Source organism: Oncorhynchus masou, chromosome 29 (genome assembly GCF_036934945.1).
Source record: "Oncorhynchus masou masou isolate Uvic2021 chromosome 29, UVic_Omas_1.1, whole genome shotgun sequence".
NCBI lineage: Eukaryota > Metazoa > Chordata > Actinopteri > Salmoniformes > Salmonidae > Oncorhynchus > Oncorhynchus masou.
In genome coordinates, this window is record NC_088240.1 from 15145501 (window position 1) to 15173201 (window position 27701).

The 27701-nt window shown below is 44.4% G+C and overlaps 2 protein-coding genes across 2 annotated transcripts in view; both read left to right on the forward strand.

Annotated features, from left to right (window-relative positions):
* Window positions 1–22794, forward strand: part of cmss1 (cms1 ribosomal small subunit homolog) — a 77414-nt gene extending 54620 nt beyond the window's left edge. The window contains exons 2-10 of the mRNA XM_064944098.1: window positions 17354–17487; window positions 17584–17661; window positions 17788–17926; window positions 20449–20508; window positions 20840–20942; window positions 21053–21113; window positions 21225–21312; window positions 21455–21543; window positions 21686–22794. Coding sequence (XP_064800170.1) covers window positions 17354–17487; window positions 17584–17661; window positions 17788–17926; window positions 20449–20508; window positions 20840–20942; window positions 21053–21113; window positions 21225–21312; window positions 21455–21543; window positions 21686–21769 — 836 coding nt within the window. The 3' untranslated portion in view covers window positions 21770–22794. The remainder of the gene's footprint in view (window positions 1–17353; window positions 17488–17583; window positions 17662–17787; window positions 17927–20448; window positions 20509–20839; window positions 20943–21052; window positions 21114–21224; window positions 21313–21454; window positions 21544–21685) is intronic.
* A 94-nt stretch (window positions 22795–22888) lies between these two features.
* On the forward strand, window positions 22889–27687 carry tmem30c (transmembrane protein 30C). The gene is made up of 7 exons (XM_064944096.1): window positions 22889–23535; window positions 25350–25466; window positions 25605–25712; window positions 25821–25911; window positions 26082–26231; window positions 26620–26832; window positions 27223–27687. The coding sequence occupies exons 1-7, from the start codon at window positions 23338–23340 to the stop codon at window positions 27408–27410; spliced, it is 1065 nt and encodes a 354-aa protein (XP_064800168.1). The 5' UTR covers window positions 22889–23337; the 3' UTR covers window positions 27411–27687.
* The last annotated feature ends 14 nt before the right edge of the window (window positions 27688–27701 follow it).

Here is a 27701-nt window from a genome sequence, read left to right on the forward strand (position 1 = left end):
ATTCTGTACCCCTGTGTTGTGAATAACCCCAAGGCTAACTATCCTGGATGTTACATCACGAGAGGGGGCAAGAGAACCACATGACGCTACACACACACACTTTGTGCACTAAAGTATGTGTTGTAACACTGCCTTACTGTCTTGCTAAGAAAATAGAAGTAAATCAAATCAAATGTGTTTGTCAAATTATTTGTAATCAACAGGTGTAGTAGACAAACAGTAAAATGCTGACTGACGGGCCCTTTCCAACAATGCAGAGAGACAAAAATGAGAAACGATAACAACGTTAGGAATAAATCAAATCACATTTTATTTGTCACATACACGTGGTTAGCAGATGTTAATGGTCACATACACGTGGTTAGCAGATGTTAATGGTCACATACACGCAATGTTAATGGTAGCAGATGTTAATGGTCACATGTTAATGGTCACGTGGTTAGCAGATGTTAATGGTCACATACACGTGGTTAGCAGATGTTAATGGTCACATACACGTGGTTAGCAGATGTTAATGGTCACATACACGTGGTTAGCAGATGTTAATGGTCACATACACGTGGTTAGCAGATGTTAATGCGAGTGTAGCAAAATGCTTATGCTTCTAGTTCCGACAATGCAGTAATATCTAACAAGTAATCTAACAATTTCACAACAACTACCTAATACACACAAATCTAAGTAAAGGAATGGAATAAGAATATATACATGTAAATATATGGATGAGCAATGACAGAGCAGCATAGGCAAGATGCAATAGATGGTATAAAATACAAGAGCATACATTGAGATGAATGCAAGATATGTAAACATTATTAAAGTGGCATTATTAAAGTGATTAGTGATCCATTTATTAAAGTGGCAAGTGATTTCAAGCCTGAATGTAGGCAGCAGCCTCTGAGTAACAGTAACTATATACACTAAGTACCATCAGTCGATATGCAGTACTGGTACCCTGTATATATTTCTTATTCAGTTTAAATCATTGGTATGTTTTGACACTTGCCTGAATTAAAAGGCTTGCTCCAGTTCATTACCATCTGTCTCATGTGAGAGCTAATGTGTTGGTCAATCCAATAGGGGGCAGCATTTAGCCTGTTCTGCTGTGATGACACTCATGATGAGAGAACTCTTATCATCCATTGTACTAAATAGACTGTAGGCTAGTGGTTAATCCATGTCACAGTCTACAACCTGTGCCTATCCCCTTTCCTGAACTTGTCACTTCCTAACATTCCATTTAACATTCGATGTATACCCTTAAACTACATAAAAATAGTCAAATGGTTTACCCTTTTTCAAATGGGGAGGAAAATGTCTCTTGACCTCATGAGTAGAGAATCTCCCCAAACACGTTTCCTCAATCTCAGACATCTTTCACTGACACTTAAAAGGGTTGTTTACATTGCCTGTAGGGCGCTAAATTCACTATTGATTTAACAATAACGGATGTTCAATAGTGTCTAAAGGAGGAAGAAAGAACAGGCCTCAACATCATCAATATATTCTCTGGACTGCATTTCTACTTGACCTGGGATGAAGTATAGATTTTTAACCACTTCAAATTGATTAAAAAAAGTAATCTAGAATTTCTGAAACACGGAAATGTGATTTTGCTGACCTGAAAGGTCAACGTGAACATGATGAGAAATGGGCCTGGGATATCATAGTGCTCAGTGGTACTGTAGCATTAGGAAACAAACCCAGTTTACCTGGCAGCTGTGTAATTGTAGTCTAGCCAGGAGAGTGGAAGACAGAAAGATGTTTTAAAAGGAATTGTGTTGATGAGTTAGGCTTTATACACCTTTTGCAGGTGCTTAGGGTGATTTATATTGTATTAGGAGGTTACTCACCTCGTCCACTACTAATGGATGTTAAAGTTAAGCATATACCATCTCAAGTGAGATTAATCGTGTTGAAATTGCATACGCACAAGCACACAGCGGTTGATATCCTGCAGGCCTGAGTGGTATCTTTAATCAGACTAATAGTTAGCCCTGTTAGGCTTAAGTGCCCTGAGTAAAGCTCTTAATCACTATCTGCCCCGCAGGGATAATCACACTGAGTGTGTGCATGTTTTTTTTGTGTGTGTGTGCATGTTTTTTTTGGTGTGTGTGCATGTTTTTTTTTGTGTGTGTGCATGTTTTTTTTGGTGTGTGTGTGCATGTTTTTTTTTTGTGTGTGTGTGCATGTTTTTTTTTGGTGTGTGTGTGCAGGTGCATGTTTTTTTTTGGTGTGTGTGTGCATGTTTTTTTTTGTGTGTGTGTGCATGTTTTTTTTGGTGTGTGTGTGTGTGCATGTTTTTTTTGGTGTGTGTGTGTGTGCATGTTTTTTTTTGGTGTGTGTGTGTGTGCATGTTTTTTTTGGTGTGTGTGTGTGTGCATGTTTTTTTTGGTGTGTGTGTGTGTGTGTGCATGTTTTTTTTTGTGTGTGTGTGCATGTGTGTGTGCATGTTTTTTTTGGTGTGTGTGTGTGTATTTTCAAGAACCCACCTGGTTTTTATACAGTACTCAAAACCAGCCTGTGATTTGATCATGACTTTACAAACAGTGCCCAGTGAACAACATGGTGCCTGTCTGGTTTCAGCTGATTTCTGCCTCAATCTATTGATCATCTCAAAAACCAATTAACATTATTGATTCCCATTTAAACCAGGCATCTCCATTGATCCCTGTCTCTCCCTCCTGTGAACTCATTTACCTGTTAGCCTTATCTGTGACCAGAACAGCCAATAACCATCTGGTCTGACCAGACAGGTCATGTGGTCCCGTGTGGCTGCATGGCCATCTTGCCATGGGTACCAGTATGAAAAAAGCAAGAAAATGGATGCACTCACTACTGTACGTCTTTGGATGAGTCTGTCTGCTAAATGACTCAAATGTAAATGCTGTGGGTCATTTTCCCCTACCCCTCAACTCTGTAGGATATTGTCTGGGTCATTTTCCCTACCCCTCAACTCTGTAGGATATTGTCTGAGTCATTTTCCCCTACCCCTCAACTCTGTAGGATATTGTCTGGGTCATTTTCCCTACCCCTCAACTCTGTAGGATATTGTCTGGGTCATTTTCCCTACCCCTCAACTCTGTAGGATATTGTCTGGGTCATTTTCCCTACCCCTCAACTCTGTAGGATATTGTCTGGGTCATTTTCCCTACCTCTCAACTCTGTAGGATATTGTCTGGGTCATTTTCCCTACCCCTCAACTCTGTAGGATATTGTCTGGAATGAACTTGGGCAGTGTGTCTCATTTTTCCCCGTCCACCAACTCTCTGCTCTCCATTCTCTTTCTCATACCACCTCCCTCCCTCTCTCTCCTCTACTCACCTCTCTCTGTCTCTGTCGATCTGTGTCTCTCTCTCTGTCTCTGGTGTTGTTGGGGTCAGAATGTGGTCCTGGGTGTAAAATAGGCTCTCTAACTCTGTCTCTAATGAGGGTATTTAGGGCACTAAGCCCGTGTCATTTTGGGATGTCCCAATAAGCAACATGACATGGTAGAGAAGGATGCCAATTATCACCCCCCCTCTGACCGTTCACCTTTCCAGCCTGGACGACCTGTGTGTGTTTGGTAGGACTGGCCTAGAAGTGTGTGTGTGTGTGTGTGGCGGGATGGGCCCAGGTTGGTCCCAAAATTGCAGTGACTTTTAGGAGCGACCTCTGTGTGATGCATCATTGGGGGTATTTTTACTGTTCACACGTCACTCTGTGTGAATGAGGGATTTAATGTGCCCAATGCCCGTCGGTACTTTTTGACAAGAACAGAACACAGACAGGCATACATACACACAGCCTAGCAGTGTTTCCCCTAGCTTGTTTCTCCCTTGGCGGGGCATAAAAGGCCTCTGAAGCAATCATCTGAAGAAACATGTTTGCTTTTTATGGAAATGTTGGTCTTTCTGTGAGCTGTTATGTATTTTTATTAGCATATTTACATACTAGGCTACAGTAGTTGTGTAGCTATAGTATGTACTGCATGTATTTGATCATTGATAGCATCCTCGCTAGTGGCTTTAAATCAGTCCAGTTGCTCTAAGGGGTTTTAGTGCTAGCATTAGCATAGTGTGCTCTCGCGTTAGAATGTTGTATTAATAGAGCTCTTTTCCTAGAGTCACCTCCAGGTATTCTGGAGGGAAATTTGATCTCTCCGCTGTTCCATGGGGGAGAAATGTATCCCTTGTACCGAGGCCATCAGTTCCCCTACTGACCATACTACAGACAAACATTCACACAGGTACACATTTAAAACATGCACACACACACACACACCTAGAGATTAGAGGTTGACCGATTAATCGGAATGGCCGATTAATTAGGGCCAATTTTCAAGTTTTCAGAACAATCGGAAATTGGTATTTTTGGGCGCCAATATTTTTTTTAATTTTTTATTATTTTTTTATACCTTTTTATTTAACTTCTTACCTGGGAATATTGAAGACTCATGTTAAAAGGAACCACCAGCTTTCATATGTTCTCATGTTCTGAGCAAGGAACTGAAACGTTAGCTTTCTTACATAGCACATATTGCACTTTTACTTTCTTCTCCAACACTTTGTTTTTGCATTATTTAAACTAAATTGAACATGTTTCATTATTTACCTTGAGGCTAAATTGATTTTATTGATGTGTTATATTAAGTTAAAATAAGTGTTCATTCAGTGTTGTAATTGTAATTTTTACAAATAAATAAAAAATTGTCCGATTTGAATCGGTATCAGCTTTTTTGGTCCTCCAATAATCGGTATCGGTGTTGAAAAAGCATTGTCTAAATAAATTAAATCTATGCGACATTGGTACACACATGACATTTGGAAATTTAATAAAACAACATTTTTGAATGTAGTTTTGACATGCGCTGTCTATAGTCAGTGGCCCCATGTGTAGCCAGCAACACGGGAGATCTTTAATCAATGCAAGATGGAATTAAAATGACAGAATGAAGTTACATGAGGAGCTACAATGAGAAACCATCAGATAGGCTGTTTCATCTAAATGGACTTGTTGTAGACTAGGATGGGAAGTGCATTGAACAATCAGTAGATTGATGGCAAACTAGCTAGCTGGCTATCTTAACTAGCTTTTTTAACATTGATTTGACGCTGTCAAGGCAGGCACTACCAGCTGGAATGATAGATAACTTATGGCATCTACAGGTTTGTCTAACTAACGTGAGTCTGTATGGCTACTCTCTCCCTTCCGTGTCAAACTCGACTATCCATATATCTGAAAAATGGACATGTTATTTGAATAGAGAAATTATTTCAAATGCCCATCCCACACACACACACACACAGACATTCTCACATACACACACACACAGACATTCCCACATACACACACACACACACACACACACACACACACACACACACACATATGCCTTTCCTGTTTTTAGACCCCCGCCGTTATAGTGTTTGTCAAGGTAAACCTGACCCCCAGCATAATCCTAAAATCAGTCAGACACTCGCTGAATTGGATCAGCACACACACACACACACACACACACACACACACACACACACACACACACACACACATGCACCGATACTGCTTGACCGGTTGTCAGGGGGGTCTTTGTGGCTTAGAGTTTGGGTTTGTCTCTCTGCACTCATTAGACATACAGTTCTTGGTTCATTGTTTATTCTACATTCCCTTGGTACAGAAATAGTCTGGGTTATTCAAAGTCAACCAGGGACTGGTGTTTGGTGAGTGTTTCCCAGCACCAGACTATTTTGCAGCACCAGACAGAAGAAAGGGCATAACTTCAGTTTCACACACTCAGTCACACACTCGGATCCTCACACATCGACTGTGTTAGGAGTATGAAGGCAGTCAAACTTAAGAAGCAGACAATCACAATTTTTAGAACTGAGAATAAAACAGCAGCTAAAATGAGCTCTATCCAAACCGGCCCAGGGCAACCGCAGACCGGCCCAGGGCAACCGCAGACCGGCCCAGGGCAACCGCAGACCGGCCCAGGGCAACCGCAGACCGGCCCAGGGCAACCGCAGACCGGCCCTACCCAACCGCAGACCGGCCCATGGCAACCGCAGACACCGGCCCTACCCAACCGCAGACCGGCCCATGGCAACCGCAGACCGGCCCTACCCAACCGCAGACCGGCCCAGGGCAACCGCAGACCGGCCCAGGGCAACCGCAGACCGGCCCAGGGCAACCGCACACCGGCCCAGGGCAACCGCAGACCGGCCCTACCCAACCGCAGACCGGCCCAGGGCAACCGCAGACCGGCCCTAGGCAACCGCAGACCGGCCCAGGGCAACCGCACACCGGCCCTACCCAACCGCACACCGGCCCAGGGCAACCGCAGACCGGCCCTAGGGCAACCGCACACCGGCCCAGGGCAACCGCAGACCGGCCCAGGGCAACCGCAGACCGGCCCAGGGCAACCGCAGACCGGCCCAGGGCAACCGCAGACCGGCCCAGGGCAACCGCAGACCGGCCCAGGGCAACCGCAGACCGGCCCAGGGCAACCGCAGACCGGCCCAGGGCAACCGCAGACCGGCCCTACCCAACCGCAGACCGGCCCAGGGCAACCGCAGACATGCCCAGGGCAACCGCAGACCGGCCCTACCCAACCGCAGACCGGCCCTACCCAACCGCAGACCGGCCCAGGGCAACCGCAGACCGGCCCTACCCAACCGCACACCGGCCCAGGGCAACCGCAGACATGCCCAGGGCAACCGCAGACCGGCCCTACCCAACCGCAGACCGGCCCTACCCAACCGCAGACCGGCCCAGGGCAACCGCAGACCGGCCCTACCCAACCGCAGACCGGCCCTACCCAACCGCACACCGGCCCTACCCAACCGCAGACCAGCCCAGGGCAACCGCGACCGGCCCTACCCAACCCAGACCGGCAACCGCAGACCGGCCCTACCCAACCCAGACCGGCCCAACCGCACACCGGCCCTACCCAACCGCAGACCGGCCCTACCCAACCCAGACCGGCCCTACCCAACCGCAGACCGGCCCAGGGCAACCGCACACCGGCCCTACCCAACCGCAGACCGGCAACCGCACACCGGCCCTACCCAACCGCAGACCAGCCCAGGGCAACCGCAGACCGGCCCTACCCAACCGCAGACCGGCCCTACCCAACCGCAGACCGGCCCAACCGCACACCGGCCCTACCCAACCGCAGACCGGCCCTACCCAACCGCAGACCGGCCCTGGGCAACCGCAGACCGGCCCTGCCCAACCGCACACCGGCAACCCCAGACCAGCCCAGGGGCACCGGCCCTACCCGCAGACCGGCCCTACCCAACCGCAGACCGGCCCTACCCAACCGCAGACCGGCCCTACCCAACCGCAGACCGGCCCTACCCAACCGCAGACCGGCCCAGGGCAACCGCAGACCGGCCCTACCCAACCGCAGACCGGCCCTACCCAACCGCAGACCGGCCCAACCGCTGACCAGCCCAGAGGAGGTTCTATTTCTATGAGAGCAACTCTGTCTACAAAGCCAGTGTTCAGACAGACCATTTAACTGGTCTGACTTTCTGTCTGTCATCCTGGGTTAACACCAGACCAGTTAATAGACAGGCCGACGTACCTGCAGGACTGATGGACCAGGCAGGTGGGGCCTTGGCTGTGCTACTCCGTCTGGTACTTCTTCTCCTTCACTGTCATCTTTCACTCCTTTCCCCCCTTCTTATGCGCTCTTCTGGTCCACGTTTTGTCTTCTCCTTTATTCTCTTTTCTCTCTCTTTTGTGTCCTCACATTTCCTCAAAGATGTCCAGATAGAAGGAAAGAGAGGGGGATGTGTGTGTCTGTGTGAGACGGAGAGTGTGTAGTTTGGTCCTTAAAGACGGGATGGGGAGGGTGGATGGATGGAGAGAGGGAGCGATTGCCCTGACAGATAACTGTAAAGAAGGATAGAGTGAAGGGGTGGGCCAGGGAGGAGTGGATAGGATCAGACCTACCATGCGGAAATGAGTTGGCCCCGCACGCGCGCACACACACCCACTTTCCTGCTATGACTAGGGCTGTGGCAGTCATGAAATTTAGTCAGCCGGTGATTGTCAAGCAAATAACTGTCGGTCTCACGGTAATTGGTCGTTAATTAACATAAACACGTTTAGCATCTCCTGGCTCCCACACACTGATGCAGACTGTTGAAACATCTACATTTTAAAAAGTTGAATAAATCCATGTAATATAGCCTACACCTCCACAATAAGTCCATTATTTATTTTAGATCTGTCTAAAGAAGCACACTATGAAGAAAATGTAGTCTATTTCAGAAGAACAGAACAGAATACTCTGAGTTGTCCTTTTGTTGGGTCCTGATGTGGCTATGCCAAATGGCTGTGGGCGACACTAGTTCATTTAGCAGACAAGATTTGCTTAGAATTCAGTGGCATTATTTTATGGCAAGAATACAATTGAACAAAGCTGAATAAAATATAAAGGATATGTTCTCCAAACGATTTGAGGGAGTGCGCACGTGTGGCTATTCTTTGTTGAGCAGTTAACAAAGATAGCTATTCCTATATGCTTAATTTAGAGTTATTAATGTAACTTCTGTTGTTCTACAAACGTTGGGCTATATGTTTTGATATTTAGTACATTGTAAGGCTGCGTGATGTGACTGATTTGAAAAAAGTTGCTTGAAAGGCATGATCTCTGCTTTGTTTGTTTTTTAGCATGCTGTACACACTCCAATAGTCTCTCATTCACAATTTGACAGGCACTTGATAATGTCTAGAGTTTCACAGAGTGTGGCCGTAATGCACCCTAACAATCGATGCCTTTTGTGGCCAGTGGGCGTTGTGTCTTTCTCCCTGAGTGCTCTGTGCTCCATCACGTGATCGGGTCTTTCCCACAGGCTACAAGTGAAGACCGACACATTGTGGATGCAACTGTGCGCGTCCTTATCCAATTCCGGGGTGCATATTGAAGGTATTGGAAGAACTCTCCACATTTACTTTTCGTCAGCCAACAAGATGAGTAGGCCTAACGAACAGCAAAACCACTAGCCTATGTCAATCTACTATCCCCATAGTACAAAGGTCGACCTATTCTGTGCGAGAATATTCCAAACATAGTCTGGGACAGTTGTGAGATGCGATAGATCCCAAATTAATACAACCACTAACATAAAAAAACTGACAGATCAGAACATTTAGCTTAAAATGTTGTCCATTTCTGCACATTATAAGCACAGTGATCATTACTTTTAGACATGAAGGTCGATTAATCCGGAAAATTTCAAGTACTTTGAAAGTTTCTTCAAGTGCAGTCGCAAAAACCATCAAGCGCTATGATGAAACTGAAGCTCTCATGAGGACCGCCACAGGAATGGAAGACCCAGAGTTACCTCTGCGGCAGAAGATTAGTTCATTAGAGTTAATTGCACCTTAGATTGCAGCCCAAATAAATGCTTCAGACTTCAAGTAACATACACATGTCAACATCAACTGTTCAGAGGCGACTCCGTGAATCAGGCCTTCATGGTCGCAAAGAAACCACTACTAAAGGACACTAATAAGAAGAAGACTTGCTTGGGCCAAGAAACACAAGCAATTGACATTAGAGAGGTGGAAATCTGTCTTTTGGTCTGACGGGTCCAAATGTGAGATTTTTGGTTCCAAACACCGTGTCTTTGTGAGGCTCAGAGTAGGTGAACGGATCATTTCCTCATGTTTAGTTCCCACCGTGAAGCATGGAGGAGGTGGCGTGATGGTGTGGGGGTGCTTTGCTGGTGACACTGTCTGTAATTTGTTAAGAATCCAATGCACACTTAACCAGCATGGCTACCACCGCATTCTGCAGCGATACGCCATCCCATCTGGTTTGCGCTTAGTCCCGCCATCATTTGTTTTTCAACAGGATAATGACCCAACCCACCTCCAGGCTGTGTAAGGGCTATTTGACCAAGAAGGAGAGTGATGGAGTGCTGCATCAGATGACCAGGCCTCCACAATCACCTGACCTCAACCCAATTGAGATGGTTTGGGATGAGCTGGACTGCAGAATGAAGGAATAGCAGCCAACAAGTGCTCAGCATGTGTGTAACTCCTTCAAGACTGTTGGTAAAACATTCCTTGTGAAGCTGGTTGAGAGAATGCCAAGAATGTGCAAAGCTGTCAAGGCAAAGGGTGGCTACTTTGAAGAATCTCAAATATATGATTTTTTATTTTTTATTTAACACTCTTTTGGTTACCACGTGATTCCATATGTGTTATTTCATAGTTTTGATGTCTACATTATTATTCTACAATGTAGAAAATAGTTTTTAAAAATTAAGAAAAACCCTTGAATGAGTAGATTTGAACAAACTTTTGACTGGTACTGTATACTAAATAATATAGGTGTGAAATTTGTTTTGATTTAGAATGGACCGTTATCATGCACCTGTATCAAAACCAGGGAGGCTGGAAAAAATGTAATCTATGAATTTAAATAGCAAATAGAGGATGCTTTTCCTCGTGGTTTAGTTTCATGCCAGCCAGGTAGACTCTATTCCTGTTGTACATATAATTAATGTGCCTAGTATTAGGAAAGTTGAGAAATAAATATAGTCTTAAATATATAAATATAAATATATGCCTTAAATAAAATAAAAACTACCCCCTCTCCCCTGGACAAATGAACTGACTGAAAAGTGATGGATGGAGAAAGAGGGACCGATCAAGATGGCGAGATGGGGGCAGAGAGGAAAAAACAGGGTGACCAATATGGAGAAAGTGGTTAACCTTCACTCACACTCTCTCCAGTCGGTCCGCAGTTGGTCGACGGTGTGTTGAGTGCAGTTTGTCATTGTAGTATTTTGAGCTGCATGTCTGACTAATGCACGTCACTGTCAGCTATGCTGGACACTCAGAGCATGAACCAACCATCCTGCAAAGTGTCCTGTGAGTGTACTAAAAAGATCAGTGGACACCCATGTGTTACTCCAAATATAATCTACTGCATTACTCTAAATCAGAGGTCTTCAACAGGTCGCTGCTGAGCTACCATAGTTCACCAATGAGGAGCACGCCAAATAATTCTGAAAACACATGCAATTTTGCAGGATGGTTGGTTCATGCTCTTGAGTGTTCCATCACACAGTGTCACAGTGTCAACAAATCTCACAAGTATCAGACACCGCAAGCTCCCAGCTACTATGTAATCAATGCAAGTTTTTAATTAACCTACCCCTGGTTGACCACTATTGGCTTGACCTCTAGCGTCAAGCAATCCCGTATCCGGGAGCGTAATCATAGCCTCAAGCTCATTAGCATAACGCAACGTTAACTATTCATAAAAATCGCAAATGAAATAAATATATTGGCTCACAAGCTTAGCCTTTTGTTAACAACACTGTCATCTCAGATTTTCAAAATATGCTTTTCAACCATAGCTACACAAGCATTTGTGTAAGAGTATTGATAGCTAGCATAGCATTAAGCATAGCATTCAGCAGGCAACATTTTCACAAAAACAAGAAAAGCATTCAAATAAAATCATTTACCTTTGAAGAACTTCGGTTGTTTTCAATGAGGAGACTCTCAGTTAGATAGCAAATGTTCAGTTTTTCCAAAAAGATTATTTGTGTAGGAGAAATCGCTCCGTTTTGTTCATCACGTTTGGCTAAGAAAACCCCCCGAAAATTCAGTCATTACAACGCTGAACTTTTTTCCAAATTAACTCCATAATATCGACAGAAACATGGTAAACGTTGTTTAGAATCAATCCTCAAGGTGTTTTTCACATATCTATTCGATGATAAATCATTTGTGGCAGTTGCCTTTCTCCTCTGAACCAAATGAAAAGTGGACGCAGCTGGAGATTGCGCAATAATTTTGACGGAGGACACCAAGCGGACACCTGGTAAATGTAGTCTCTTATGGACAATCTTCCAATGATATGCCTACAAATACGTCACAATGCTGCAGACACCTTGGGGAAACGACAGAAAGTGTAGGCTCATTCCTGGCGCATTCACAGCCATATAAGGAGACATTGGAACACAGCGCATTCAAAATCTGGGGCATTTCCTGTATGAAATTTCATCTTGGTTTCGCCTGTAGCATTAGTTCTGTGGCACTCACAGATAATATCTTTGCCGTTTTGGAAACGTCAGAGTGTTTTCTTTCCAAAGCTGTCAATTATATGCATAGTCGAGCATCTTTTCGTGACAAAATATCTTGTTTAAAACGGGATCGTTTTTTTAATCCAAAAATTAAGAGCACCCCCTATATCGAAGAAGTTAAAAAGCCAATCCTAACACAATGTCTGCTTATACGTTTCCAGCTATATTAAACCTGTCTGTCACTACGTGTGTAACCAGTTGATGTGATAACTGTCTTGTGGGTTGAAATATTATTTCTCAATTAAATGTTAACTGCAAAGTAGGCTTACCTGGCAGAAGTATATCATTCGTATCTATTATTTGCCATGAGCAGCAGCAGTACAGAACCATCACTAGATGCACCATTAAAGGACCAGATATGCAGTTAAATGTGAATTACACTAAAAAAAAGGGGGAGCAGGTAGCTGACTAGTGGATGTTCAGCAGCCGAATGACTAGTGGATGGGGAGCAGTGGATGTTAGCGAATGACTAGTGGATGTTAGCTGGGGAGCAGCCTAATGGGGGAGCAGGTAGCTGACTAGTGGATGTTCAGCAGCCGAATGGGGGAGCAGGTAGCTGACTAGTGGATGTTCAGCAGCCTAATGGGGGAGCAGGTAGCTGACTAGTGGATGTTCAGCAGCCTGATGGGGGAGCAGGTAGCTGACTAGTGGATGTTCAGCAGCCTGACTAGTGGATCAGGGATGGGGAGCAGGTAGCTGACTAGTGGATGTTTCAGGCAGCTGACTAGTGGATGTTGGGATGGGGGAGCAGGTAGCTGACTAGTGGATGTTCAGCAGATGGATGCTGACTAGTGGATGTTCAGCAGCCTGATGGGGGGCAGGAGCTGCAGTGGATGTTCAGCAGCCGAATGAGCAGGTAGCTGACTAGTGGATGTTCAGCAGCCTGATGGGGAGCAGGTAGCTGACTAGTGGATGTTCAGCAGCCTGATGGGGGAGCAGGTAGCTGACTAGTGGATGTTCAGCAGCCTGATGGGGGAGCAGGTAGCTGACTAGTGGATGTTCAGCCGAATGGGGGAGCAGCTGACTAGTGGATGTTGAATGGGGGGGGAGCAGGTAGCTGACTAGTGGATGTTCAGCAGCCTGATGGGGAGCAGGTAGCTGACTAGTGGATGTTCAGCAGCCTGATGGGGGAGCAGGTGGGGAGCAGGTAGCTGACTAGTGAGCAGGTAGCTGACTAGTGGATGTTCAGCAGCCTGATGGGGGAGCAGGTAGCTGACTAGTGGATGTTCAGCAGCCTGATGGGGGAGCAGGTAGCTGACTAGTGGATGTTCAGCGGCCTGATGGGGGAGCAGGTAGCTGACTAGTGGATGTTCAGCAGTCTGATGTTCTGGGGTTAGAAGCTCTTGGCCAGTTTTCCAGTTTTTGTCATGGTGCTCTTGTACTGCCCGTGTCTTAGTGATGGAAGCGGGGGGAACAGGCCGTGGCTCGGGTTGCTGAGGTCTCTGATCTTGGCCTTCCTGCGACACCTGGGGTTGTCGGTGTTCTGGAGGGCAGGCAGTGTGCACCCAATGATTGGTTCAGCTAAGCATACCACTCTCTGTAGAGCCTTGCGGTCCACGGTGGTGGAGTACGTGTACCAGGCTGTGATGCAGCCAGACAATATGCTCTCAATAGGGCTCCTATAGAACACTGTGAGGGACCTTTGGGACAGGCCACATCCTGAGGTTGAAGAGTTCGCCACGGTGGGCGAAAATAGAATGTTTAATATTAATAGTATGCGACATGTTGAGAATCGATTATGGTTTAAAAGCCAGGATGTTAGTTCAGCTCTTCATTTGGTAGATTTCCATGCACACTTTTCCACAATCCATTCAAGCCGCCAAACAAAACAATCTGTCTTCTTAATTGGGAAGCTACCCAAAGCTTCTGCAGTGCTGTTCAAATGTAGGCAAAGTAGATTGTGTTCTCCTTAAAATGATAACGAGTATTGCATCGTCTTTAAAACAAAAGTCTTTCAACAAAATGTTTACTCAAAGCGTGTGTCTGTTTTCTCACTGTAAAGGGTTTATTGTTCTCTTGGCCTTCGTCAGAGCTTTTAAACTAAATACTAAAACATCTTTTGATTTCAGAATGTGTGGGCACCGGGGACTCAGGATGTGGCTGTGTTGTTGATGTCATGTTAATCGGGCCGTTTGATTGGACCGTAAGGATTGTTTTAGTTTTGTAGGCGTGGCTACCTATTTAATTCATGGATCAAGCCTTAGCAGTCATTCTGATCTCGTTCCCAATGATCAGTGCTTTGGTTTACTATGTTGCTGTCCAGCAGTTCTGAATGTGTGAAGCACCCGGCTGTCCACGTTCTTCTGTACAACAGTGTTTTGATTTGAACATTTGAAGTTACAGCACTTTGGTTTCACTAACAAATATGTTGAAATGGAACCAAATTCTGTTTCTGTCTTCAGTCCTTTTTAAATGGGATTGAGGGGCTATATGGGCTACTAAGGGGATAGTCTAATGTGATAGTCTGCCTATAACCAGCCTGAGTAGGCCTGTAACTCCATTAGGTTGAATGTGATAGGCCTATATTCAATTCAAGGGGCTTTATTGGCATGGGTAACATGTGTTAACATTGCCAAAGCAAGTAAGGTAGATAATATATAAAGTGAAATAAACAATAAAAATTAACAGTAGATATCACACATACAGAAGTTTCAAAACAATAAAGACATTACAAATGTCATATTATATATGTATATATATATATATATATATACAGTGTTTTTACAATGTACAAATGGTAAAGGACACAAGATAAAATAAATAAGCATAGATATGGGTTGTATTTACAATGGTGAGTGTTCTTCACTGGTTGCCCTTTTCTCGTGGCAACAGGTCACAAATCTTGCTGCTCTGATGGCACACTGTGGAATTTCACCCAGTAGATATGGGAGTTTTTCAAAATTGGATTTGTTTTCGAATTCTTTGTGGATCTGTGTAATCTGAGGGAAATATGTCTCTCTAATATGGTCATACATTGGGCAGGAGGTTAGGAAGTGCAGCTCAGTTTCCACCTCATTTTGTGGGCAGTGAGCACATAGCCTGTCTTCTCTTGAGAGCCATGTCTGCCTACGGCGGCCTTTCTCAATAGCAAGGCTATGCTCGCTGAGACGGTACATAGTCAAAGCTTTCCTTAATTTTGGGTCAGTCACAGTGGTCAGGTATTCTGCCGCTGTGTACTCTCTGTGTAGGGCCAAATAGCATTCTAGTTTGCTCTGGTTTTTTGTTAATTCTTTCCAATGTGTCAAGTAATTATCTTTTTGTTTTCTCATGATTTGGTTGGGTCTGATTGTGCTGCTGTCATGGGGCTCTGTAGGGTGTGTTTGTGAACAGAGCCCCAGGACCAACTTGCTTAGGGGACTCTTCTCCAGGTTCTATTCAGAGTAGAAAAACAAATCTAATGGGAAAATGAGCTATTATTAATGCCATGCATGTCTGTTGAATTTGGAAAAATCCACCCTCACTCGGCCCCACCCCACCTACTGAGCCGTTCAGAAGCCCCTATTGCGTTGCTGCCGTGGCGTACTGCATACTTTTTACTAAACGCTAAATGGTATGCAACAATGAGTAAATAGTATGCAGTTTAAGTATGTATAGTATGGATATTCGGACATGGCCTCTGTCTATAAGGGCCCAGATACAAACACACAGTCACCTGTATTTTAGAGGGCCCATATGCAGACACACAGTCACCTGTATTGTAGAGGGCCCAGATGCAGACACACAGTCACCTGTATTGTAGAGGGCCCAGATGTAGACACACAGTCACCTGTATTGTAGAGGGCCCAGATGCAGACACACAGTCACCTGTATTGTAGAGGGCCCATATGCAGACACACAGTCACCTGTATTGTAGTGGGAGGACCTTATAGGCTTATGAATCCATGGGAATTAGAATGAACTATTGGTGATATACACATGAAGAGGGAATCAGGTGTTGGAGTCTTATAAACATATCAACTGATAAACTTTTCAGCCTACACATTCAGTCTAGAAAACAGCTCTACTCATGTTGATAAATACCTTATAATAACAAAGCAAAAACAGGTTTTTAAAAATGTTTACAAATTTATAAAAACTGAAATATCACATTTACATAAGTATTCAGATCCTTTACTCAGTACTTTGTTGAAGCACCTTTGGCAGCGATTACAGCCTTGAGTCTTCTTGGGTATGACGCTACAAGCTTGGCACACCTGTATTTGGGGAGTTTCTCCCATTCTTCTCAATCACTGTCAGGTTGGATGGGGAGCGTTGCTGCACAGCTGTTTTCAGGTCTCTCCAGAGATGTTCGATCGGGTTCAAGTCCCGGCCCTGGCTGGACCACTCAAGGACATTTAGAGACTTGTCCCGAAGCCACTCCTGTTGTCTTGGCTGTGTGCTTAGGGTTGTTGTCCTGTTGGAAGGTGAACCTTCACCCCAGTCTCGGTTCCTGAGCGCTCTGGAGAAGGTTTTCACTAAGAATCTCTCTGTACTTTGGTCCGTTCATCTTTCCCTCGATCCTGACTAGTCTCCCAGTCCCTGCTGCTGAAAAACATCCCCACAGCATGATGCTGCCACCACCATGCTTCACCGTAGGGATGGTGCCAGGTTTCCTCCACACATGACTCCTTGGCATTCAGGCCAAAGAGTTTAATCTTGGTTTCATCAGACCAGAGCATCTTGTTTCTCATAGTCCATAGTCCATTAAATTCCAAGTCGACTGTCATGTGCCTTTTACTGAGGAGAGTCTTTCGTCTGGCCACTCTACCATAAAGGCCTGATTGGTTGACCTTCTGGAAGGTTCTCTACAGAGGAACTCTGGAGCTCTGTCAGAGTGGCCATCGGGTTCTTGGTCACCTCCCTGACCAAGGCCCTTTGCAAAAATTTCAACAACAAAAAAACTCTTCGTTTTGTCATTGTGTGTAAAATGTGGAAAGGGTGTCTGAATACTGAATATGGTGGGGCCAGTCAGTGTTGTGGAATGTCCAGATTTAGGGATAGGATAGTGGCGTTTGCCTGTTTTAAATTTAACCAGAGGTATTTACGAGCAGGCATTCTCTTCTGTCCTCCTTTCCCATGGGGCCTAGGCATGACTTCACAGCATTGGGGTAAGAGGCGAGGATGAGAGCTAGCCAGGCATTTGGTGGGGCTATATGTTGAAACATTATTTTCCAAGGTGACAAAGTATACTCGTCTTGGTGACAATGCACCTTGTAACTATGCCTGTCCAGTGAGGTTGATTAAAGTCACACTAGAAGTTGCACTTTGTGCTCTTTCAGATTCCCCCGTGGGAGAGGAGAGTGAAGAACCGGAGAAACAGCCCACAGAGCAAGCATCCCCACGGGAGAAGAAAGGAAAGAAGAGGAAGAGTGTAATAGAAACCCCAGTCCCGGTCAAGAAGAAGACTGCACTGGTATGTAATAGTTTTGTTGTAAACTTCACCCTTCTGACTTCAATGTGTTTTGTTTGGATTATGTACTGCTTCTCTCAATTCTATTTGTCTACACAGAAATCACAGACTGAGTGTTTTATGGCTCAGGAGAAGAAAGAGGATGAAGGAGAAAAAAAGCCCAAGAAAAAGAGAAAGGTAAGATTGAGGATGGAGGGCATTGAAGAGACACCTGCTGTACCAAAGTGGAACTGCAGTTAAAATGTGCCTACATTCAATTGCATTGGAGTTAGAAGTGGGAATTTTGGCCTTGTGTGTATTCAGAAGAAGAAGAAGACGATCACAGACGTCCTCGCCACCTCGGACCCCAAACCAGGCTCTCCAGTTGACCTGCAGAGCCTGGTTCTAGAACACTTCAAAGACAAACGCTCCGTCATCGAGCTGGAGGAGCTCAAACTACAGGGTGAGTCACCTTTGACCTTCCAACTGTCACACCTGACCTCTGTCTGCTGTTAGGTCTAAAGCATGAAACACACTGGTACTCACTGCCGATAGGTACTTATCACAGTGGGAGGCCATTCCTTCTCTTGCTAGAACAAAAGTGGTACCTGCTCTGTCCTGACCCGGTAGTGACGGACCTGCCAATTCTACTTGTAGAAATGTTCGCCAGTGGCCAACAACTTTACTGAGCCAATCAGAGAGCACAAACTCTCACGTGGAGGAGCCAACAACAACAAAAAAGGAAAAAAGGGCATTTTCTCTGTACATCCACGGATGAGCCAGTCACTTCATATGCAATGTGCCGTAGGCTAGACGCAATGCACACAACACTAAATACTTCCTCCAAGCTATCTAACCATTGTAGCAAGCAAATATTGACATAATTAAATCACAATAGTTTCCATGAAACAGCTGCCTGTGTTAGCTGCTGAGTTTGTGCAGTGTTCATAACTAACATTAGCTAGCTAGCTAAACATTTGGCTATGAGCTGGCACTGGCAGTATGGGATTATGGAGAGTGAATTAAATTGTTCCTTTGTCATCTTGCTAGGTAGTTATCAAGCTGTGGTCATCTGGCTAGTATCAACAATGGCTTTCTACAAAATGGCAACATTAGCACAGATAGCTTGGAATCTAGACCATAAGCAATGCACATGGATATGCATTGTCAAACTAGTGGTTAAGATCGTTGGGCCAGTAACCAAAAGGTCGTTGGTTCAAATCCCTGAGCCGAAAAATCTGTCTGCACTTGAACGGGACACACAAACATAATTTCTCCTGTTAGTCGCTCTGGAAAAGAGAATCTGCTAAATGACTAAAATGTTTTTTAAAAACAGTACTGCCACCTTCTGGTTTGAAGTATTTGAATAAGACTGAGTGGCTGACGAATTCAAAGTACTTTGCTGTGTGAACACAAAAGAGATTGGCTGCCGACACCTGAGGTGCTAAGTACGGTAGACAGCAAACATTGGACAATCCTACTGGCGTGTCTGAGCTTTAAGGACCATCAGTATGTCTGTCTAAAGGCGTCCGCATGCTTCCCAGCTGAAACATTTCAGAAGAGGTCTTTCATACAGTATATTATAAAGATGTTTTGGACTTTTTTCGTTTTGGACTTATTGGGTTTTTTTTTCGTCTGTTCGGTCACACAAAATGTTTTCTCAGGCAATCCAAAGTCGGTAGCCGAAGTCTACGCCCTTTCATCCGTGATTGGTCAACAGTAGAGATTTGTTGTCATTCACTGAGAGACGACTCATTTTCATGCACATTTTTTCCTTAACCTGGATCGGACCCTTTTCTTTTAAATTTTCACCTAAAATGACACCCAAATCTAACTGCTTGAAGCTCAGGACCTGAAGCAAGGATATGAATATTCTTGATCCCATTTGAAAGGAAACACTTTGAAGTTTTTTCATCTTTGAAATGTAAGAGAAAGGCCGTTATGTAATCTTAGGGGTCTAGGCACAATTTAGATTTTGACCACTAGATGGCAGTAGTGTATGTACAAAGTTTTAGACTGATCCAATGAACCATTGCGCTACTGTTCAAAATGTTGTATCAAGTCTGCCCAAATTTGCCGAATTGGTCAATTGATTAATTTTTAAGTACATAACAATAGAGGACATATAACAATCATATGCTAATAAAAATGGAAGTTTACACACTCCCAGGAATGTCAGAGACAAGAGATAATTAGCTTCCCTGTAGAAAAGACACTAACCTTCACACATCTAGATGGGGGGTGGCACAGCAGGGGTTCAAATTGTAGAACCCAGTAAAATGGATTTTATAATTTAAAAAACTAGCTACATTTTATCTCGTACACCTGGGATGACAAATCAGAGCAAGATTACTGAATGTAAGTACATTATTTACCTTCAGAGGTGAATGTATCAAAGCAGTTGCCGTGCACTCTCCTCAAACAATAGCATGGTCGTTTTTCACTGTAAAAGCTACTGTAAATTGGACAGTGCAGTTAGATTAACAAGAATTTAAGCCCATATAAGACATCTCTATGTCCTGGGAAATGCTCTTGTTACTTACAACGTCATGCTAATCACATTAGCCTACGTTAGCTCAACCGTCCTGCGATCTTGTTGAGGTTTTAAGAAATACTGCACTTAACAGCTTAGTTCAATGTAAAATTGTGTGATTAAGATATCCTCGGCAAAACATCAGAATGAGTGACAGATGTCTTGAGTTATCGTAGATTCATTCTGACTATTGAGGAAGTGTATACTGGCTACGATGTCTCGACATGGACAAACTCTTGCCGTTTTTTTCTTGTTTTTGAAGCTGTCCTTTTATGGGAGTATGTGAGCGCACTCGTTCGGTTTGCCTCGCTGTGTTCGGATAGGTGCCAGCCGAACTGAAGCATGCTGGCGCCTTTATTCTCCCTCTCTTGCTTTCTTTCTCTCTCACTCTTACTCACTCACTTTCTCTGAATTTCCTAATGTGACTTTCTTCTCTGATTGGTTACTCCCAGAGTCCTGCTTCGTGAGGAGTAATGACCTCACACACAGCCTCTCCTCCTACCTGAAAGAAAGTGAGTTCAAATCAAACCATCACACCGTACATACCTAAATACACAACATTTTACCCGTACATTACATACCTCTCACCAATACATGACTCCTTTTTAGACTCCGTGTTACTCTAATAGGACTGCTGACCCTTATGTGCTCTACGTCTTCTGTCATGTTCCTAGATGTGTCCTTGCGTATTAACTCAGTAGTCTGACGTTGGCTTCCCCTCCTAATCGTCTCTCCTTCATCTGCACTGCTGTAGTAGAGAAAATGAGGAGAGGAAGCCACTTTAGACTATTGACATCCGTCCCTTGTACCACAATATGTTTTTCCCTTTCTCTTTTCGCTCAGTTTGTCCCAAATGGGCTAAGGTCCAGAAGCAGCACACAGAGAAGAGTTCTGTGGTTCTGCTCATCGTCTGTAGCGCCGCGCTAAGAGTCATCGAGCTCATCAAGTGAGTGAGAACGCACATCTCCCTCTTAGCATTTATCATCTTTTATTGTATATTCTTTATGGCACTTCTCAGCTTAATATAATGCTCTCTTGTTTTTACATCTTCACCAGACAGTTAACCACCTTCAAGGGAGAGGCCAAAGTGCTGAAGCTGTTTGCAAAGCACATCAAGGTAACAGACCTTACTGTACAATAGTTTCCTATGAATATTAATGTGTACATATGAGCCATTCTGTGAGTGAGTAAAGCCAAGCGTGACCGTACTCTGTCTTTCTGTCCCCAGGTAGAGGAGCAGGTGAAGCTCCTACAGACGGGGGTGACACACATTGGGGTGGGGACGCCAGGGAGACTGAGCGCCCTCATTGAAAAAGGTACAGCTTGTACTTAGTGTGGATTAATTTCCAGTGACTTTATTCTGATCTTCTAACCTTCAATCGGAGGTGTGCACTAATTCACTCCTCTTCAGGGATTAAACCCCTATTTGACCCCTATCTGACCTCTGACCTTTTCCAGAGGGTCTGACCCTGCCTCCCCTGCGTTTCCTGGTTCTGGACTGGAACTGGAGAGACCAGAAGCTTCGCAGGATGGTGGATGTCCCTGAGGTGAGAATACAACGCCCCCTGCTGGACCAGTAACAGTAACACTTTACACAGCATTGAAAATATACTCTAGTAGTACATGGGCTTTCTGCCAGACAGACTATATGGAGTTTCTTAATAACACAGCCCTCTTTTTCACTTCCAGGTCAAAGGTGACTTGTTGAAGCTGCTGGATATGGGAATCTTGAAAGGATGTAGGGAAGGAAACGTGAAAGTGGGACTGTTCTGATACAACCACACACCTAGTGCCATAATCTGCCATTTTATTCAATTTTTTTCACCTTTATTTAACCAGGTAGGCCAGTTGAGAACAAGATCTCATTTACAACTGCGACCTGGCCAAGATAAAGCAAAGCAGTGCGACAAAAAACAACACATGGACACAAGTTACACATGGAATAAAATAAAGGGGTCTAGGCTGGGTAGCCTAGTGGTTAGAGCGTTGGACTAGTAACCGGAAGGTTGCGAGTTCAAACCCCCGAGCTGACAAGGTACAAATCTGTCGTTCTGCCCCTGAACAGGCAGTTAACCCACTGTTCCCAGGCCGTCATTGAAAATAAGAATTTGTTCTTAACTGACTTGCCTGGTTAAATAAAGGTAAAATAAAATAAAAAAGTATAGTCAATAACAATAGAAAAATCTCTATACAGTGAGTGCAAATGGAGTAAGGAGTTAAGGCAATAAATAGGCCATAGTAGCAAAGTAATTAAAATTTAGCAAATTAACACTGGAGTGAGAGATGTGCAGATGATGATGTGCAAGTAGAAATACTGGTGTGCAAAAGAGCAAATAAAAACAATATGGGGATGAGGTAGGTAGATTGGATGGGCTATTTACAGATGGGCTGTGTACAGCTGCAGCAATTGGTGAGCTGCTCAGATTGCTGATGCCATATACTGAGATACAAACACACACCTAGTGCCATACTCTGCTATATACTGACATACAAACACACACCCAACCAAGTCAGACTGGACCTCTTCTCATCATGTTCTTGTTCACACGCGTGCACAAACACTCACATGCAACAAAGTTTATTAGGGCCCCTCAAACCAATCCTGTCTCCATAACAGACCGACTGCTGGACATTTCAACCATCTACCCTATCCTGTTTTTACCCTCTCTCTGTGACACTGTGTTCTTGTTCTATTTTAAGTGACATGTAAAATATCTGATATGGTTTATACAGTGTTGTAGTTCAACAATAACACAGCACAACTGTGTGATGGTTTGAATAAAGATATTTGAATGGAACCAGACTCTCTTGTTTGTTCACACCAGCGGGAAGCCCCTCCCACTGAGTCTGTGATGTCATGAGTTGTTTCACCCAGTAGGTAGTCTGGTTTTGTCATAACATCCTGTGTGTAAGTGTGTTCTGGAACAGACAAAGGCAACTAGTTCAGTGGGGAAGAAATAACGGAACGTAAGGTGCTGTCGGAAAATAAATCTGAGATATTTTAGTACTTGGATGATAGGCTGTAACACATCAGTGTGTATGTATGACTGAATTGCTCAGGAAGGAGTGAGCGAAGAAAAGTAGAAAAATAACAAAAGAGGAAGTAGAGCAGAGGATTCTGGTTAATGAGTAACTGCCAGCAGCCTGTCTCAAAGGTCTTCCCCACCCTAGCCCTAAGCCTGCTGGGAAAAGGCTCTTGGCAGGCAGGGGAGCGAGGTGGAGAAATGCTGATAAGACTGCGTTAAAGAAGACCGGAAGAGAAGAGAGGGAAGACTCCTGTTCCTTGCTTGTTGTCTGACGTTCCTGGTCTCATCACCCTTCCCCAGCCGGAGCTCTCTGTCATGGGCAAGGCGAAGGCCAACGCTGGGCCCCTGGCCCGGAGGCCTGATAACTCTGCTTTCAAACAGCAGAGACTGCCTGCCTGGTCCCCAATGCTCACAGCTCAAACCGTCCTGCCTTTCTTCTACGGTATGGCCATTGTGTGTGTGCTGCTGGGAGTGTGGCTGCTTGTCACCGTGCAGAATACACATGAACTGAAGGTGAGTAAGCGATCCTTTCAGATAAAATATTTTTATTCTACCGATACACACAATCACTTGAAATGGAGTAGGTAACACCCTCCAGAGCACATAGCTTATCTAACCATGAACACAAGATAAGAGGTAGAAAGTTTCAGGGTATTCTGATAGAAGGAGAGGTAGAAAGAGACGATAAGAGAGAGGACTTCCAGGGTATTCTGTGAAGAAGTGAAACAACAGTATAATAAATGGCTGTGGGAAACAAACATTCTAAGATTCATATAGATTTTAATGTGTTGGCTATACAGTGCATTCAGAAAGTATTCAGACCCCTTGACTGTACACATTTTGTTATGTTACAGCCTTATTTGAAAATAGGATTAAATTGTTTTTTCTCTCTAAATCTACATACTACCCCATTTGAAAAAAAAACTGAAATATCACATTTACATAAGTATTCAGACCCTTTGTTGAAGCACCTTTGGCAGCGATTACAGCCTAGTCTTCTTGGTGTGACGCTTGGCAGACCTGTATTTGCACAGTTTCTTCCATTCTTCTCTGCAGATCCTCTCAATCTGTCAGGGGGGATGGGGAGCATCGCTGCACAGCTATTTTCAGGTCTCTTCAGGGACGTTAGATCGTGTTCAAGCCATGTCTCTGGCTAGACCATTCAAGGACATTCAGAGACTTGTCCCGAAGCCACTCCTGCGTTGTCTTGGCTGTATGCTTAGGGTCGTTGTCCTGTTGGAAGGTGAACCTTCGCTCCAGTCTGAGAAGCTGCTCCAGAGCGCTCAGTACTTCATCAGGATCTCTCTGTACTCTGCTCTGTTAATCTTTCCCCCGATCCCAACTACTTTTCCAGTCCCTGCCACTGAATAAAATCCCCACAGCATGATGCTGCCATCACCATGCTTCACCGTAGGGATGGGTGTCTTGTTTCTTCCCGGTGTGACACTTAAGAGTTCAATTTTGGTTTCATCAGAACAGAGAATATTGTTTCTCATGGTCTTAGTCCTTTATGTGTCATTTGGCAAACTTTTACTGAGGAGTGGCTTCCGTCTGGCCACTATCATAAAGGCCTGATTGGTGGAGTGCTGCAGAGATGGTTGTCCTTCTGGAAGGTTCTCCAATCTCCACAGAGGAACTCTGGAGCTCGGTCAGAGTGACAATCAGGTTCTTGGTCACCTTCCTGACCAAGGCCCTTCTGCCCCAATTGCTCAGTTTAGTTGGGCGGACAGCTCTAGGAAGAGTCTTGGTGGTTCCAAACTTCTTCCATTTAAGAATGATCGAGGCCACTGTGTTCTTGGGGACCTTCAATACTGCAGACATGTTTTGGTACCCCTCCCTTGGTCTTTGCCTCGACACAATCCTGTCTCAGAGCTCTGCGAACAATTCCTTCGACCTCATGGCTTGGTTTTTGCTCTAACATGCGCTGTCAACTGTGGGACCTTTATATAGACAGGTGTGTGCCTTTCCAAGTCATGTCCAATCAATTGAATTGAACACAGGTGAACTCCAATCAAGTTGAAACATCTCAAGGATGTTAAATGGAAACAGGATGCACCTGAGCTCAATTTTGAGTCTCATAGCAAAGGATCTGAATACTTATGTAAAAAAAAGTATTTCTGTTTTTTATTTGGAATAAATTTGCAAAATAATCGCTTTGTCATTATGGGGTGTTGTGTAGATTTGATGAGGAAAATATTTTATTTAATCCATTTTAGAATAAGACTAATGTAACAAAATGTGGAAAAAGTGAAGGGGTCTGAATACTTTCCAAATGCACTGTATATATTTCTCTCCCTCCTGCTATATCTCCTTCCCTCCCTCTACAGGTAGACTACACACACGCAGGGTCATGTGATGAGTGTTTTGAGAAGCGTAAAGACCGTGCCAATGCGAACCAGAGCTGCAACTGCACTGTGGTGTTTAACATTGAGAACATGTTCAAGGTGTGTGAGTATGTGTGCTTGTCTTGGTCTGTACACTTCGACAAGACCACAAGCTAATGTACTGTATGTGTCAGTGTTACAAATGTTGGAAACCAAATCCAAGTAAGACTGACAGTGATGATGTGTTTCCTGTCCCAGGGAGATGTGTTCTTCTATTACGGCCTGATCAACTTCCACCAGAACCTCCGGCAATACATGGACTCCAGGGATGATGGACAGATGATTGGGAGAAATAAAAATCTCAAGGTAGCTACTGTTAATCTATCAATCTATTCTTCTCTGTCTTCATCCTCTTAATTTCCTGGTTCATTCTGAGCTTTTACAACATCAAATCCTTCCTGTCTGTCTCTACAGAACCCGAGCTCCTATTGCGAGCCCTTCATAAAGGATAAGAACGGACTCCCTATTGCCCCTTGTGGGGCTGTGGCCAACAGCATGTTCAACGGTATTACACCATTACTCAGCAAGATCAGTTTATGTCATCAGTTTCTGCTAATAATGTCACTGCATTAATATCCTGTGATATGATCAAATATCTCCCTGACATGAAACACCTGGTTTTGATTAATTGACTGATTTTGATTTCTTGATGAGTTTTGTTTGTGTTTATCCCAGACTCCTTCACTCTGGTGTACCACTCAGCAGCGAGCAGTCGGGTGGTTCCTCTATTCAGGAAGGGCATCACCTGGTACACAGACAAGAATGTCAAGTTCCGCAACCCACAGGTGGAGAACAAAACCCTAACGTTAGCACAGGTGTTTGAAGGTGTGTCTCACAACACACCCACACGTTCAGCGTCACAACACACCCACACGTTCAGCGTCGAAACACACCCACACAGTTCACAACATGTTCAGCGTCACAACACACCCACACAGTGTGTTCACAACATGTTCAGCGTCACAACACACCCACACAGTGTGTTCACAACATGTTCAGCGTCACAACACACCCACAGTGTGTTCATGGTCATCATTATTATTAATACCACATTTTAATTTAATAGACATATCGCTGCTCTCTTGCCTTTCCAAATGTATGACTGGTGTCTAAACCTTTTCCAAATCATGTCTCAATGTCGTATAACTGTTGTATTGCTGTTATTAAAGCATTGTCTGGACTCTAGATGTAACCGTTGTCTGTGTGTTGTCAGGCACGGGCCAGCCTCTGTACTGGCAGAAGCCCGTGTATGACCTGGACCCCTGGGACCGCAACAACAACGGCTTCATCAACGAGGACCTCATCGTATGGATGAGGGAGGCTGCCTTCCCCAACTTCAAGAAGCTCTACGGGGTCCTGAACCGAGCCATAGAACCCTTCACCGATGGGCTGCCGGCTGGAAACTACAGCGTCCATATCTCCTACAGTATCCTTTGTTGTGCATATTACTGTTACCAGGGAGACTTTGAGATTTGAGTCAATTGAATCAAAACTCATATTTTTTATTTATTCCAAAAGCATGTTCCTATTTCCAACCCTTAGGTAGATTGGGGTTTAATGTAGCTCGTTTCTCTTTGGATGGTAGTGAAACCATAGGTTGTGGCTTGGAATATTGGATGTTTATTTGCTCAGTTACAAGAACAATGGAAAGTCACAGCACATTAAGCACAAAAACAACAGCTATTTCCTTTACCTGTGTGGAAAACATCATGGTAGTACATTAATAGTACGTCTACTATTTCAATCCTGTTTAGATGAAAGGTCTCTGTTCACCTTATGTGGCTATGTTTATCCTTGACCTCTGCCCTCTCTCCAGACTTCCCGGTGGAGTACTTCCAGGGCAGAAAGGAAGTGGTCCTGTCCACAGTCAGCTGGTTTGGGGGTCAGAACAACTTCCTGCCCGTAGCCTACCTGGTCACAGGCTGTCTCATCCTGCTCCTCGCTGTCATCCTCACCGCCGTCTGGTGGAAGTTTGGTAAGAACGGACGGAATATGGAGGAGTGATGAAAAGGTGATGAAGAAGAGGAGACATATGGAATTCATATTACTGTAGATACAGTGAATGTGATTATTAAAATGGTCTAAATGTATGTAGTTCTGGATTAGAGATGGGGTTTGTGTTTTCAGCATCATGAATGCCTGTACTTGGTTTAACTTCCCTACATGACCATGTGGTGGCAGTAGTGCGGTTAGAATGAAACGAGGTGGGAAACCATAGGAAATTGTTTTCAGTGATAATTTATGTCAGTGCTTGAATATGCATTAAAGACATGCTCTGGAACTTTGGTGACTAGT

Bases quoted from the DNA above. Each gene is read 5' to 3' on its own strand.
- tmem30c (XM_064944096.1), top strand. From the start codon at position 23,338: ATGGGCAAGGCGAAGGCCAACGCTGGGCCCCTGGCCCGGAGGCCTGAT. The intron at 25,912-26,081 runs GTATTACACCAT...TGTTTATCCCAG, and splicing joins GGCCAACAGCATGTTCAACG to ACTCCTTCACTCTGGTGTAC. The intron at 26,833-27,222 runs GTATCCTTTGTT...CCCTCTCTCCAG, and splicing joins CAGCGTCCATATCTCCTACA to ACTTCCCGGTGGAGTACTTC.